General features: G+C 36.7%; 5 protein-coding genes and 3 non-coding genes across 8 annotated transcripts; 2 read left to right on the top strand and 6 right to left on the bottom strand.

The window, feature by feature from the left end:
• Nucleotides 1-87: 87 nt before the first annotated feature.
• On the top strand, nt 88-2,464 carry NSP1 (FG-nucleoporin NSP1; the record flags this gene model as incomplete). Its single annotated transcript, XM_056229012.1, has 2 exons — nt 88; nt 246-2,464. Coding segments are annotated over 2 exons (2,220 nt in total).
• Nucleotides 2,465-2,830: 366 nt separating this feature from the next.
• NUP192 (Nup192p) lies at nt 2,831-7,882 on the bottom strand (the record flags this gene model as incomplete). Its single annotated transcript, XM_056229011.1, has 1 exon — nt 2,831-7,882. One exon carries the CDS (start codon nt 7,880-7,882, stop codon nt 2,831-2,833), a length of 5,052 nt encoding a protein of 1,683 aa, XP_056083073.1.
• Nucleotides 7,883-8,503: 621 nt separating this feature from the next.
• Nucleotides 8,504-8,575, bottom strand: Skdi_10.trna8D. The gene has a single exon. It is a non-coding gene; the product is annotated as a tRNA-Asp (tRNA).
• Nucleotides 8,576-8,590: 15 nt separating this feature from the next.
• Nucleotides 8,591-8,662, bottom strand: Skdi_10.trna7R. The gene has a single exon. It is a non-coding gene; the product is annotated as a tRNA-Arg (tRNA).
• A 1,273-nt stretch (nt 8,663-9,935) lies between these two features.
• On the bottom strand, nt 9,936-10,595 carry LOH1 (Loh1p; the record flags this gene model as incomplete). The annotated part of the gene is made up of 1 exon (XM_056229010.1): nt 9,936-10,595. The coding sequence occupies one exon, from the start codon at nt 10,593-10,595 to the stop codon at nt 9,936-9,938; it is 660 nt and encodes a 219-aa protein (XP_056083072.1).
• An 885-nt stretch (nt 10,596-11,480) lies between these two features.
• On the top strand, nt 11,481-12,155 carry IRC18 (Irc18p; the record flags this gene model as incomplete). Its single annotated transcript, XM_056229009.1, has 1 exon — nt 11,481-12,155. The coding sequence occupies one exon, from the start codon at nt 11,481-11,483 to the stop codon at nt 12,153-12,155; it is 675 nt and encodes a 224-aa protein (XP_056083071.1).
• A 462-nt stretch (nt 12,156-12,617) lies between these two features.
• On the bottom strand, nt 12,618-12,706 carry Skdi_10.trna6Y. Its single transcript is given in 2 exon segments — nt 12,618-12,653; nt 12,668-12,706. It is a non-coding gene; the product is annotated as a tRNA-Tyr (tRNA).
• Nucleotides 12,707-13,521: 815 nt separating this feature from the next.
• Nucleotides 13,522-14,613, bottom strand: AIM22 (putative lipoate--protein ligase; the record flags this gene model as incomplete). Its single annotated transcript, XM_056229008.1, has 1 exon — nt 13,522-14,613. The coding sequence occupies one exon, from the start codon at nt 14,611-14,613 to the stop codon at nt 13,522-13,524; it is 1,092 nt and encodes a 363-aa protein (XP_056083070.1).
• Nucleotides 14,614-14,777: the final 164 nt, after the last annotated feature.

Genomic DNA, 14,777 nt, shown 5'->3' with positions numbered 1-14,777 from the left:
CTGTGTTGATTGTAATCGCTGAAGACGTCATTGGAGAACCATTGCAGCGCAAACTCGAACAATTACAAGCTCTAGTCGTTTTGAAAAAGTATGTTTCTTGCCATAGAACGCTCCCCTTTCCTATCAAGTTTTTTTTTACATCCTCCGTAGGAAAGATAATTGAATGAAACCTTTAATTATACACAATGATTTTCATCTACTAACAGAACTTTGAAACAAAATTCCCTTGCAACCTTCAAATTCAGTGAACTTCAATACACCTCAACAGAACAAAACGCCCTTTTCGTTCGGTGCTGCCCACAATAACGCTGACGCTAACGTCACCAGCCAAAACACCTCTACTGGTGCGGGTGCCTTTGGAACAGGTCAGCCAACATTTAGCTTTAATAATACAGCCGCAAATAACACAAACAACGCAACTACACCTGCATTTGGTAGTAATTCCGCTGCCAATGCATTTGGAAACAATAATGCTGGTAACAGTACTTTTAGTAGCAACAATCCTACGAGTAACGCGTTTGCCAACAACAATCCTACAAATTCATTTGGCAGCAGCAATGCTGAAACATCTCTCTTTGGATCTTCTGGTGCTCAACAGCCAAAGGACACTGGGAATACCGTAGGTAACACCTTCGCCTCATCTTCCTTATTCAATAACAATACCAATGATAATGCCACGAAACCAACTTTTGGCGGTTTAAATTTCGGCAACAGTAATAATACAGCTCCTGCTTCAACTAATAATTCTGCTCCAAGCAATAACGTATTTGGTGTTAACGCAAATGCGAACAAACCCGCCTTTTCCTTTGGTGCGACTGCTAACGATAGAAAAGAAGCTGAACCATCTAAGCCTGCCTTCTCCTTTAATTCAAGCCTGAATAATAAAACAGAAGCTCAAACTCCAATTTCGGGGTTCCCTTTAGGTTCACAATTAGGCGGGAGTAAAGCTGGTAGCGAACCTACAAAGCCTGCCTTGTCTTTTGGCTCACAATTAACTGGCAGTAAGCCAGCTGAAGCTGCTCAGCAACAACTTTCCTTTGGTGCTACATCCATAGAATCGAAAGTCAATGACACAACAAAGCCTGCGTTTTCCTTTGGCGCTACAGCAACAGATGACAAGACAGTAAACACAACGCCAAGTCTTTCATTTGGCGGCAAGCCCACCGAAAAGAAAGATGACGACGCCTCTAAAACTGTTTTCTCATTCGGTGCTAAGCCAGATGAAAAGAAAGATGGTGAAGCTCCTAAACCTGCCTTCTCATTTGGTGCTAAACCAGATGAAAACAAGCAAGAAGAGACTGCAAAACCTGCATTTTCTTTTGGGGCCAAACCTGCAGAAAAGAAAGACGGTGAAGCTTCCGGATCAGCATTCTCATTCGATTCTAAGTTGGAACCAAACAAAACAACTAGCACAACACCAAGTCTTTCGTTTGGCACTAAGCCTACAGAAAAGAAGGATAGAGAAACTACCAAACCGACATTCTCATTTGGAGCAAAGCCTGATGAGAAAAACAATGATGAAGCCGCTAAGCCAGCATTTTCGTTTGGCTCTAAGCCTGAAAAAAAGAAAGATGACGAAGCTACTAAACCAGCGTTCTCATTTGGGGCCAAACCTAACGAAAAGGAACAGGGGGATGCATCAAAACCTGCTTTTTCATTTGGCTCTAAACCTACGGAAAAGAAGGAAGGCGATGAGGCAAAGCCCACTCTTTCTTTTGGTGCTAAATCAGACGAAAAGAAAGGCAAGCCTGCGTTTGCGTTTGGTTCTCAGAAAGAAAATGACAAAAATTTAGAAGGTTCTTCGACAGAAAAATCAACCGAAGATGTTAAGTCAAGTGGCAACTCCAAATTAAACACAAAACCAGTGGAACTGAAGCCAGTTTCCCTTGACAACAAAACGCTTGATGATTTAGTAACGAAATGGACTAATCAACTAACCGAATCCGCTTCTCATTTTGAACAATACACGAAAAAAATTAATAATTGGGATCAAGTTTTGGTGAAGGGAGGTGAACAAATTAGTCAGCTATACTCTGATGCTGTGATGGCTGAACATAGTCAAAACAAAATAAACCAATCTCTACAATATATTGAAAGGCAACAAGACGAGTTGGAAAATTTCTTAGACAATTTTGAAACTAAAACAGAAGCTCTTCTCTTTGATGTCGTCTCCACAAGTTCTGGTGCCACAGCCAATAATAATGATCAAAAAAGACAGCAGGCTTATAAAACAGCCCAAACTTTGGATGAAAACCTAAACTCATTATCCTCTAACCTATCTTCGCTAATCACGGAGATCAACAACGTCAGTAGTACATTTAACAAAACTACTAACATCGATACAAACAACGAAGACGAAAATATTCAACTAATCAAAATTTTAAACTCACATTTCGACGCCTTAAGGTCTCTAGATGATAACTCCTCTTCTTTGGAAAAAAAGATTAGTTCGATAAAGAAATGATTGAAAAAAAGATTTTCTTTTTGACCTAATCGAACATACGTCGTGCTATATCATTAATTATATAGGTGTCAAAATGTACGTAAGGGTTCAGGACCTTTAATCAATGAGATTTATCCTCAGTTACATTCGTTTGTCTGGTGCCCTGGAGAGTTTATGATTTGTTGCGTGCCTCTTCCTCTGTACCATTAGCCAGGTTGATATTGATGAAATTAGGAATTTAATTAAATGATCGACACAAGAAATGGGATCTTTGATCCACATGACTAAGCCACTTGTTCGCAATTGCTTCTTCTTCTTCTTATTATTATATAATATACAACCATATACTGCAAAATTCATTAGTCCCCTACTCACAAGTAAGACGACTTAGTCCTCGTTTTGGTATCCTGTTAAAGTGCACAGCATTACAATTAGCCTCACCATTTCGTCTAGACTTTGGCAATCAGAATTTGTAGAATTTTTCTTATCTTCTTTTTCCCTCAATAAGTCTCTTTTGAAGATTCCTATCACCAATCTTTTATAGGTACTCAATAGGGTTTTCACTTTTTGGACAACGTTTTTATTTGAGCTTCCCATACTCACTAAAACGGCCGCTATTAATTGGAATACAGGAACGATCAACTCAAATAGGGAGACACCGTTCGCCTCTTTATCAACTATTAGGGGATTATCTAAAGTGACGTTGACTTTCAAGAAGTTAGAATTATGAACGTAAACCTCGTCAAACATAAGCTCCAAACCTAAATCAGGATCAACTTTTAAGAATGTCAATTCGCTGATTATTCTGAATAAATTATTCTCGATCAAGGCGCTTGCTCCACTCCTAGTTTCGGCAACACGAATCAAAAAGAATACGGTGGCCTTGAATGCTGTCAATTCATATAACAAGTCATCAATATTTATATGCTCTGTAGTAGAATTTAGCAAGGCATCTGTGTTTTTCAGCGAACGCATAATCAAAAGCAGCCTTGTGGTTTTCATCAGTGAGTCCAATATGAAATTCTCCTTACTTTTATTTGCTAGTTGTATCAAGGAATCCAATAGCAATATACCTGTAACCCTACTAGTACCTTCACCATAGATAATGTCATTCCATATGATCTCTACCAACTTTTTGCTCCCTAATCTCAAATTTTGTACAACCATTTCGGATCCCTGTTTGTCGCTTAACACTCTTCTCAAGTAGTGATTTGCTAATATATAAAAATCGGATCTCAGGGCCACAGAGGATAGTGGAGAGTTGATGCCCTGGATACAAGTCTTGAACAACTGATACAACCTACCATCTACCATACCTTTATCGGTAATCAACTTGCGATCACGGTTGTACATATCGAATAAGAAAACAGCGAGAGACACCAATTCTTCTGAAAAAGTTATGTCGAACTCAACATAGTCGCTAATTCTAGGAATTATAGTACCAAAAACCTCTAAAATAAAGCTCGATCTTTCAGATGGCTCTAACTTACCATCAGTGACAATTATCTGTACTAATTGTACCCATGAATGTAGCACCGAGAGGTTTAACTCTAATGCTTTATTTTTTGATATGAGATTCGTAAAATGACTTTTGGCTTTTGCGCATTCGAGACGTGCCTCTTTCAGAAATTGATCCCTTGTCGTATTTACATCAAAGTGACCGGAATACAGGCTTTCAGCGCGAACTCTCTCAATCAAGCGCATGAGCTTTTCCATTTCGCTGAAGTTATAAATGTTTCCACAACAGTCCTTGTTAAGAGCAACTTGTTCTAAATTCAAAGGAATATCAGAAAAGATCGATAGCGTCTCACTCGATTCAGGAATGTTCTCATAACTTAATGGGTCCAAGAAGGAAAATAACCTCACTGAGTACATTGTGTTCGATATTAAGTAGTTCACATATGCTAAGACCTCTGATTTTGTACCAGAGAATGACATTTTGTGGATAAATAAACCCAAATACTGTGTCCAGTAACTCCTGTATGCTAAAAATGACAAAAAAGCCCCGACAGATTCACTCTCGACGAATCTTTTGCATTTTTCTTCTGTAGAATTATCGAATGGAGAACCATTCCAAGTCGTGTATCTTGTAATTTTTGGATCAAGGATCATTATTCTTTCAAAAAAGTTCTCCTCGATTAAGTATGGACATAGTAAACTGGAAGTTAACGGATTACGACATAGTTTCAGAATGATTTCCAGTGCCGCAGTAGCCAACCTCATAGGTGCATAATCAATATTTTCGTTCGTGATATTATTCAAAGAAGCTTCTAATAGATTTATAAGCGAATTCAGTAAAGATGTTCTGGAAGAAATAAACGTTGCTAAGTTAGGTCCTAAAGATATGATATTAGAAACCTGAAAACCTAATAATAGATGAGAGATACCTGTCACTCGGCTACAGTTCGATAAATTTGAAGTCAAGAAATCTAATAACTCTAGCTTCAAAATAAGGACACCAGCCTCCGTTATTGGCGCTTCTAACTGGGTAATGAATGCATCCTTTATTCTTGCAGATTCATCTACAGAATCGAATATCGTCAATAACTTATCTTTCTTAGATAATAATGCAGTGGAGCCATCAGGGCGTTCTGAAAGTTTCTTCAAAATGTGTAGTGAATTGGATGCTAAGATTTGGTCATCAACGCCGACGTATAGACCCAAGTGAGCGACAAGTGAAATATTGAAGAAAATAGCATCATAAAATGAACGTAAGCCGTGAAGAGAATAATTCTTTGGCATGAAATAATCGCTTTTGCCATGTCTCTTGACAATTGGGAATAATTCTTCCACGTAAGTCTCTTGATAATCTAACACTTTGTCAATGATTTTTACGGCTACTTGCAACAGTTCAGCTTGGTTTTTACCACTATCCAACTCTATCGATAATTGGTCAACACCCACATCGACTATATTGAATATGCTTTTGTAGACCATCTCGGTAAAAACATAATTGAATACTGGGGTTGTTGGACACTCTTGAACGTAGTTGTAAAAATTCTCGCCATCGACTAAAGCATTCAAATTTGCTGCAGCAGGGATAGAGTTCAAAATTACACTGTAGTCAAAAGAGCACAAGCCTGTGTAGATAATGTTCAAAATGGGGAGTTGGACAGCCCTTCTGTTTCTGACATCAGTGATTTGATGTATATGGGCTAAAATGTCGTTGAAAACGTAGTCAAAATATGGCCATATACCTATCTTTCTATACCCTTGACCCAGCCTTGCTGGAAATGCCAATTTACCAAAAATCATATATTCGCTACCACTTTCACGAGAGTGAACAGCAATAAGGTTTTGGAAGAGTTGCAAAAATCCTAAAACTTCAGAATACTTTGTCAGTATGCTTGCAAAGGCAGCCCTATAGGAATCAGATGATGAGCTCAATGGCGAATTCTTGAAAATTAGGGAGTCCAGGAAAGACCAAAATTTTGTTCTTGATGATTCAAGTTTTGGAACCAAATTACTCAAAACTTTGAAAGAAGCGCCTACCAGGGGGGTGTTCATCTTTGTAAATTCGAAAAGGACCTCTGAAAAAATTGTCGATAGCGAGCTTTTCACATCTTCATCAACATGATATGTAACTGAGCCAACCAAAGTCAGTAGGGAGGAAAGAAATATCACAGTTTCCTCATTCAAGCCCTCTTCTAAAGCCACTGCTGTAGAATCGACATCATTACGAGTTACTTCACTAAATTGCTGTCTCTTTTGAAGGCTAGTGTTGAAATTGCTTATTTTTTCAGTATAATCGCTGATACATTGCGCAATGTTTTTCCATGAAACTGAGCTATTCTCACCAAAATAATGATAGACATTCAAAGAATTTTCAGGACCAAAGGATAGACTAGAAATCATCAAATAGAAACAAGACCTCATCAAATTATCGTTGCATCTGGAACACCACTCAATGAAACCGTAAGCATTTGACTCTTTATCCGACCAAAAAGCGCTGGAATAGTCAGGTCTTGATGCATAGAAAAAATATATTGATAAGAAAAATCTTTCCAGGTCTGCTTTTAATGAAATGTCATCTAGAGTCAAATCTTCCCCGGACAGCAAAGAGTCCTCTTCCGCATCTTTAATTTTTGTAAGTAGAAAGGCACAATCTGTAATAATAGTTTGAAGTACGTCATCAAAGGCTGCAAGGAAAAACTCTTGGGTTTGATCGGATAGAACAATGTTCGTATAGGAATATTCATTGATATTAGTGGGTACATGATTCAGTCGAGTGCTATTAGTGGAATTTATCGCCCCAGGATAAGAAGAGTTCCATAGGCCACCGCCGTTTGTATTATTGCTCATTACAGAGGAATTGTAGGTAGAATTCGTGGCTTGATTAAATATTTTCTCATCATCAAGTAGTTGTTTGGGAATTAATCTTGGAATGTGTCTTTCTAGCAAGGACCTTATATCGTAGAAAAGTTCCATACTCTTGTCTTGTTCCACAATAGAAGTATCGGCAGCAAATATTAAGATCTGTTCAATAGCACCTAACTCGACAGCAGATGTCATTGGCTCGTCAACATCAGTTTTGAAGTCCATCACATCAGCTCTCTTTTTAGGGTCCTCTTTGCACCATCCGATAAAGTAAGCGAGAAAAGTAAATATAAGAGCCACTTTAACTGGTTTAGAATATATGGAATCGTCTTTTAAATCCTTTATGAACTTGGAATGTAAAGATTTGACATCTGCATCGGGTACAACTCTTAAGGATGCGAAAAGATGGAAGCATGCAGGAATATAATATATTATAAAGAAATCATTGGAATCTAAGCCTGATACATGATCAAGCAAAGACACTATAAAGTCTTTTTTTTCCATAACAACTCCTTTATCGACCAGGCCGTATAAAATCTGACTCAAAATATCATATTCTCTTAACAAAAAGTCCCTTCTGAACTTGATATTCTGTCTGAACAAAGCATTGTAATTTTCTAGTATTTGAGCCTTATTAATATGTTGTTTAATCTCAGATAGTTGAGTATGAATGAACTTGAAGGCTGAAAGAACATTAGAAATTAAAGTATCATTCTTTAATAGTTCTTGGTATAATTCAGTGTCTTTGTCGAGACAATTGACTACAAAAGAAACGATTTGTAAAATATATTGTCTTCTCAAAAAGTATTGTACTTTGCCATTATTCGCAGTGACATCACTGGAAAGTATCAATTCGCATACAACGATTTCGTCTAGGTTCAGTTCATCGGACAAAGAAATGGCCTCAAATATAAACTCTTGATTGAGTTTGAAAGTAGAGCCATCAGATAATGTTACTTCACCCTTTTCTAATTGAGATCGGCTAGTATTGTTTTTTAGTTTATCGGTGTTCAAGTTCAAATTTTGCAAGTCAGGAAGTATTTCTCTGAACAGGCCGAAATCAAACTCACCACTTTCAATGGAACGATACAAAGATTCGAAGGGGATTGCAGACCATTTCATCTTTTTTTATCGACGCAACGATTCTTCTCAACTATATTAGACAAAACTTTCTGTGTCTTCTTTAATCGTAGTACAGAAGCAAATTCGTCCACTGACCTACCCTTAAGACAAATTTCAGTAAATTTAGTATAAACTAAAGGGCTGATAAAACGTTTGGGTAGACTATTTCAGAGATAATGGCACATTTAGAAGACATCACATCACAATTTACAAACAAACCTTGTTATTTCCAAACCAGAAAATTATTTTCGAGAGGAAGATCACAGAATTTCAATACCCGGCTGGATGAAGTTTCTGAATACGACAATACAAGAAGTTGGTAACTAAATATGTGGACTACTCAGCGTAATGAATTCTATATAATCAACATGCAGGCTCCTGGTGAAACTTTCATTTTTGGAGTATCACCATCAAATTTCTGCATGGCGAAAGAGTTTTTTCTTCGTTTTTTGAACTATGACGTTGCGTGAAGAGTCCTGTAATGACAGGCTGTTGTGCGTCAGCGGTATTTTTCTTGCAAAGTGAACAGTATGTTACTTTACATACTCAGCAATTTAATATTCAATGGTAGCAAAGCTTTAAAAGAAGAAGTCTGCATCAACTGCAATAAACTAAAAAAATCTCCGCGACGGGGAATTGAACCCCGATCTGGCACGCGACAAGCGCCCATTCTGACCATTAAACTATCACGGAATTTGGAAAACAAAGCACTCACGATGGGGGTCGAACCCATAATCTTCTGATTAGAAGTCAGACGCGTTGCCATTACGCCACGCAAGCTACTATTTGCTGTGAATATTCTATTCACATTATGATATATGCCAACATGAATATATGCCAACATGACCAGAGTACGTCACAGTCAACGCGACGGAAACATCTATGAGCATATAAGATTGATGAATACGTTAAGCAAACGACAAAATCTGTTGGAACAAGTAGGTTCATCATTATTCACATAACTAGCCTTTGTTTCAGGATGAAGAATTGTTGGAACAAGTAAGTTCATCATTATTCACATAACTAGTCCTTGTTTCAGGATGAAGAATGTTGAAATGACGTTCTATTGATGGGTGCACTTGGAGTCAAAGATCCATTAATTGAACATCAACTTAGAATTTATATATAAATGTGTTGGAACAATAATCAACTATCCATCAATTACTAGTACAGCTGATTAATACATTCAATCACGTAGCTAGAAGATTATCATATACGGTGTTAAGAAGATGACAAAAATTATTAGACCAGTGAAATAAGATTCAGAACAGTCATCAAATTTAGTGGAAGCTGAAGTGCAAGGATTGATAATGCAATAGGATCAATGAATAAAGACGTATAAAATGAAGAAAGAAATAAGAATAAGATTATGTAAAAGTGTTGATTCCCTTTCGTGGATTCCTAAATCCATGAGGAGAACTTCTAGTATATCCTATATACATAATATTATTAACCTTATCAAAAATGGAATCCCAACAAATGTCACAAGAATTTAATGGTCAATAAAATGATATGTGTCGTTAAATTGAACTTATAGTAAATTCCCTAGTTTATTATTATGTTGAACATACTTAATATGTCCAATCGGCGTGTGTTTTATATACCTCTCTTGTATAGTATAAGAAAGAGTTATGCGTTTATTCCTGATCAATACGACATCTGTGTAACATATACGAAGTACACTTTAGAATACAATCTGAATACTTCAGATAGTAATGATGACTAGTTATGTGAATAATGATGAACCTACTTGTTCCAACAACCTCAAACAATGATAAACCACCAACTCCAAAAGAGTTGTATGGGTTATTTAATGCATTCCCGCATTGCGACAAGAATCTTCATTAATACCTTTTCAAATACATATTTATATAGACGTATTTGTTTTTTATTTTTAGTTTCTATCTTCTAAATTTCAAGAAAGTTGCCATAATTGGGCTAAAAAATCGCAAAATAATAACAAGAATAACGACGGAAACATAAGGGCAAATAACAATTTTGATACAACCAACACATAAAGGTGTTAATTTGCATTGATTTCGATTCATTCAAGCTATTGAATGGCATTGTATATTAGTGCCAACCAAAATATAAAACCAATACTTCCAACAGTTACCCCAAGAAGACAAGCAAAAGGTGCCACTGCGCATAAATCGGCCACACCTTGAGCTAACCCTAATTCCAACAGACTCACAGTTAGGATTTTCTTTATCCTGTCTAAACGTTTGCGTTTTTCCTTTGCTTCTATTTCCTTTTTATCTTCACCATTACCGCTTATAGTTATTCGATTCTGTTCTCTGTTAAGATTTTCTAAGGCATCGACCACCTTTGCCCTGGACAGCTCTTTAAACTTTTTAATGTATTCGAATGGTGAAACATTTAAGGCCACATCAAGTGCCTTTTCCACTTTTTCATATTCCATTTCCAGCGACTCGGTCCCATTATTCGTCAAAATCTCTGCTTTACGGTTTAGGACCGCTTCTATTCCCTTCAATATAAAACTACGATGCTCGTACTTTGCACCAATATCCTGTAACTGTTCCTCAATAACTGCCTTTCCTTCTCTTGCCAGCATTTCATATGTTCCATTACTGTCCAGGTCTTTCAACGATGTGATTAGCCTATCACCTGCATTTCTAAACTGTTCTAATGCGTTATTACCTGCAAGTACTGCAACGATGCAGTAAAAATGTATGAAGAACTGGAACCTCATTTCAAATAGTTTGCTTCAGTTGTTTTTTTTGTTTTGTGGTAGCCGACAACTTACCTGCAGTTTCAATTAAATGCTTTTAAAATAAAATCACGAAGAAAGGAGAAATAATGTAGATTTTTCTCCTGATTTTTCTCAAGAGATGATGATTTATTATATAATTATACATGTACTTTTTTTCTTGATTCTCCCTTCAGAAGCTATCTCCGAAAGACTTAGCTTTCCCTTATTTTTACTATTGCTTTAAATAAGTTCAGACGCACTAATAAAAGAACTACTAGTGCGAAAATACCTCTTCTGCAGCAATTTAAGGTTCTGCTGTCCATCAGCTCGAAAGCGAAAGTCACAAAAGGGACATTCTGCACTCACTTTACACCATTTTTTTTTTCCTGTTATTTTTTTTTGGAAGCCTCCCTTCGAGAAAAGGTACCTCATTACTCCGAGCCCTCAGAGAATAAACGACACTAAATCAATGATAACCTGCTACTCCACAAAAAAATAAAAAAGAAAAATCAAGGCGCGCTTATCGGCTTCTCATCTTGTTAATAGTTCAAATCATTTTTTTCTTGCTTTTATTTCTGCACATCATGCTCAAAAGAGACACAAAAGTTACTTTTAGGGTATTCGTCTCAAACATAAGATTAGCCACTTTATGTTCGAGAAATTTCTTGAGATGAATCTTTGTTTTTTCCCTCTAACATGAAGATGAGGATGGAGGCTTATGTCCTATTATTTTTTTCCATAACCAATAGAAAGTTAAAATATATCCTCTTCCATCATTTTGGTTCCCGTTTATGGAGTACATTTCTTTGTTTACCTCTACAAATTTACTCTTCTTCGGCTTCAGAACAAAAATTCTAGCCACATCCATAATAACGAAACTTTAAGATGAAAGTTGGAATAATAAAACAATTTTTTTGGATCCAGTTGTTTTTCCTCAGTGTTGTATTGGCCAACACTAAAACAGTACTCGAATTCGAGGGTACGGGAACGAAGCTGGTGAATTCATTGAGAGTCTTAGGTACACGCTCACAAAACTCCACGACTGCTGAAGAAAAAATATCTGAAATTGAGAAACAAATAGAGGAAATCAAGAACATGTATAGTAGCCATTCCTTTATCCTGAAGGGGTTAAACGGTTTACTGAACAATAAAGTGAATACGCTAACAAAAGAACTTCAAATGGAAATAGCCAACAACAACACTTTTGAAGCAGAAACCGGAAAGGTGGCGAAGGGCTTGAACCATGCCATAGGTATATCCCCATTCAGGTACATCAACAAATTTAAGACCATCTCGACCAAAAAACTTGAAAGAATCATGAAGAAGTATGATCTAACTGCCAAAAAGGGCGAGGAATTGACAGAGGAACAGAAGAAAAAGAAAGAGATACTTTCACGAGTAAGCAGAGTTGTTGCCGCGACAACTATTGAGGCAGGCCTGGCACAAGCAGTGGTTGATTTATGTATTACAGTGACGACCAGTTTGTGCGTGATTTCTGCAAGCATAGGAGGCATAGGATTTCTCATTTGGTTAACCATTATATATCAAGCTCTAAAATGAAATCGTTCTTGTTGATGTTTTTTCTGCCGCCCTTGTAAATTGTTAATCTTAGATTCTGTTGTATATATGGTCTTTAAATTATATTCCCTCCTTTGGGCTACTGATAGCCGCAAATTCCTCTCAAATGTACTAGCTTCTTTTTATCAGATTCAAATAACCAAGGAAACAGCTCCATAATTAACAATAATAAATTCGTTCAAATATTGTTACGCCACTGTTGCATATCGTACCTTATATCTAAAGTGTCACAAATTCTTTGTTGACCAAGGATAAGAAAAGAAACGAATGAATATACAGAAAGAACTTCTTGGATGTTTCAACACGCTCTAGCTATGAATTTTTGAATATGAAATGCATGAATAATCCAGGCGAAGTTGTGATCACTAGGTAGTGGTCTTTCTCTGGTGTCTGTATTTGATGTGGTTAGAAACTCCTAAAAAAGGAATTTGATGTGTAAAAAAATCCCTCGGGGGCGATTCGAACGCCCGATCTCAAGATATCGTGGTAATAAATTACAGTCTTGCGCCGTAAACCAACTTGGCTACCGAGGGAGGTGTAATCATGGAGGTAAACTTTTGACTAAGACTTATATATAATAGGATTATAGAGCCCATTCCTCTCTCGTGTCCATAATTTACGTCATCCTTCAAAAGCCGTACATGATAATCTCACAACGACATCAATGAACGTATCAATCTGTCGTGCTGGTAATTAGTGAACGTGTTGGAAAAATAATCAACTGTTCATTAATACAATTTCATCCGTGCTTCGTGCTAAGTTCTATTCTGCGGGAAACCTATGGATATAAGGTCATTTGTACGTCGTAATCAGATCATAAGATTAGTAAAAGGTAATGAGAACTTTTGAACCGCGCAACATTTTACAAATTTTCTCGTCTGCAAAGTGCTAAACTGATTTGCGCCCCGCATATCCTATGGAGAATTGAAGGATAGTAACTGTGGCTATTGAAACGCTATTCTTTTAGAGGATAATTCGCAGGTGCCGCTGAACAATCTTGACCAAAAAATTCAAAAATTAATGTTGAAGCTGTACTTAGTGACAGATTTTTGGCACCTAGATGCTGTGTTTCTCTGTACGACGAAAAAGACACGACAACTGTCTTCATAGGTAGTTTAATCCTTTATGACCGTCCAGATCATTTTTCTTACTTCAGGTAGAGGCCAGAGAAATAAAATAGGCGTATTTAAACAAAACATGCTGTTGGTTTGGTGATCGGGGAAAATTTTAAAAACAGCATCTCTTGCCATCAAACAATAACTTAGTACTTTTTTGTAGAAGATATATGAATTTCTAAAACTCTGATCTAAATTTGCTATTTACAAGCGGACTAGGATTTTTTTTCACGTTATGTATAACTATCAATATTTTCCAAAAAGCCTTTGAATTCCAAGCCGATCAAATCATTTCTACTACACTCATAAATCATACCCTTTTCGACTTTAATTTTTAGATTCTTATCCTTAATTCTCACTGAAAACTTGGGTCCAGAGAAATATTTCCATTTATTGCTTTGTAAGGTATTCATAGCATCTTTAATATCATCGTTTGTGCTTTTAAATTCGTCACAGATATACGTAGGTATTTCTTCGTCAACTTTGAAGCTTTTTTGAAAGCATTCGGACACCAGCTCAACAAATTGATTAGGATTGATCATGCCAACATTCTTTATTTTAGATTTTACGCTATGCACGCCACTTGATTCCCATTCCATATTCTCCGGTAATGAAGGTTCCAGCAGACCACTGAATTGTTTCAAATCAGCAGTAAGCAACATTGTTGCATGATGATATGCCTTCCCTCCCGCAATTTTATAGGCGCTGCCACTAACTTTAAACCCATTCTGAATAATGTCTCCTCTATCGTTCAATTCCAACCCTAGTTTGGGACTGAATGAGTTTAGCCACTTAATTATCATTTTATTAAAAAATGTTTTTTCGAATTTTTCTCTTGATGTCAAAAACGAATAATTAACATTTCCCAAGTCATGGAGCACCGTGCCACCTCCAGAAAATCTTCTCAGTAGCTCAAAATTATTGCTCTTCAGTTTGATGAGATCGACTTCTTGCCACAGATTTTGATTTTTACCAATAATTGCGCATTTGTCGTTGATATAAAATAATAGTCTGCAGTTATCAAAGCCTTTTCTAGTCTTTGGTGTATTTTTGAAAACATAGTTTTCTAACGCCAAATTGTAATAGGGATTGGTGGACGAACTCTTTATAATAAATCTTCCTCTTGTTTTTACAACATGTTCTAATTGTGAGGCGGATAAAACCTGTTTGTTAAAGCCCATATTGTAGAAATCAAGAAGCTCTTTATTAAAATCATTGATATCCTCTTGCATAGAGGAAGTAGACTTTGTTGTATTATAGGGTTCTCTTTCATTATGTAGAGTCGAAATATGATTATTCGGTGGTGTAAACATATCTTCATACATTGAATTAATGTCATGATACTTATCATCTGCATCTTTCGCCCACCTTGTAAACGAGTGAAATAAAGCGGTGCAGCATGCAAGATTGCGACGCCTTATATATCTGGGTGAAAGTCCCCAATTGCTAATTATCATAGCCATAATATGGGTCAACGACAGAGATAGTC

The sequence above is a fragment of the Saccharomyces kudriavzevii genome (genome assembly GCF_947243775.1).
Source record: "Saccharomyces kudriavzevii IFO 1802 strain IFO1802 genome assembly, chromosome: 10".
Taxonomy (NCBI): Eukaryota; Fungi; Ascomycota; class Saccharomycetes; order Saccharomycetales; family Saccharomycetaceae; genus Saccharomyces; species Saccharomyces kudriavzevii.
Note: the sequence above shows the minus strand (reverse complement) of the source record. Positions and strands in the feature narration are given on the sequence as shown.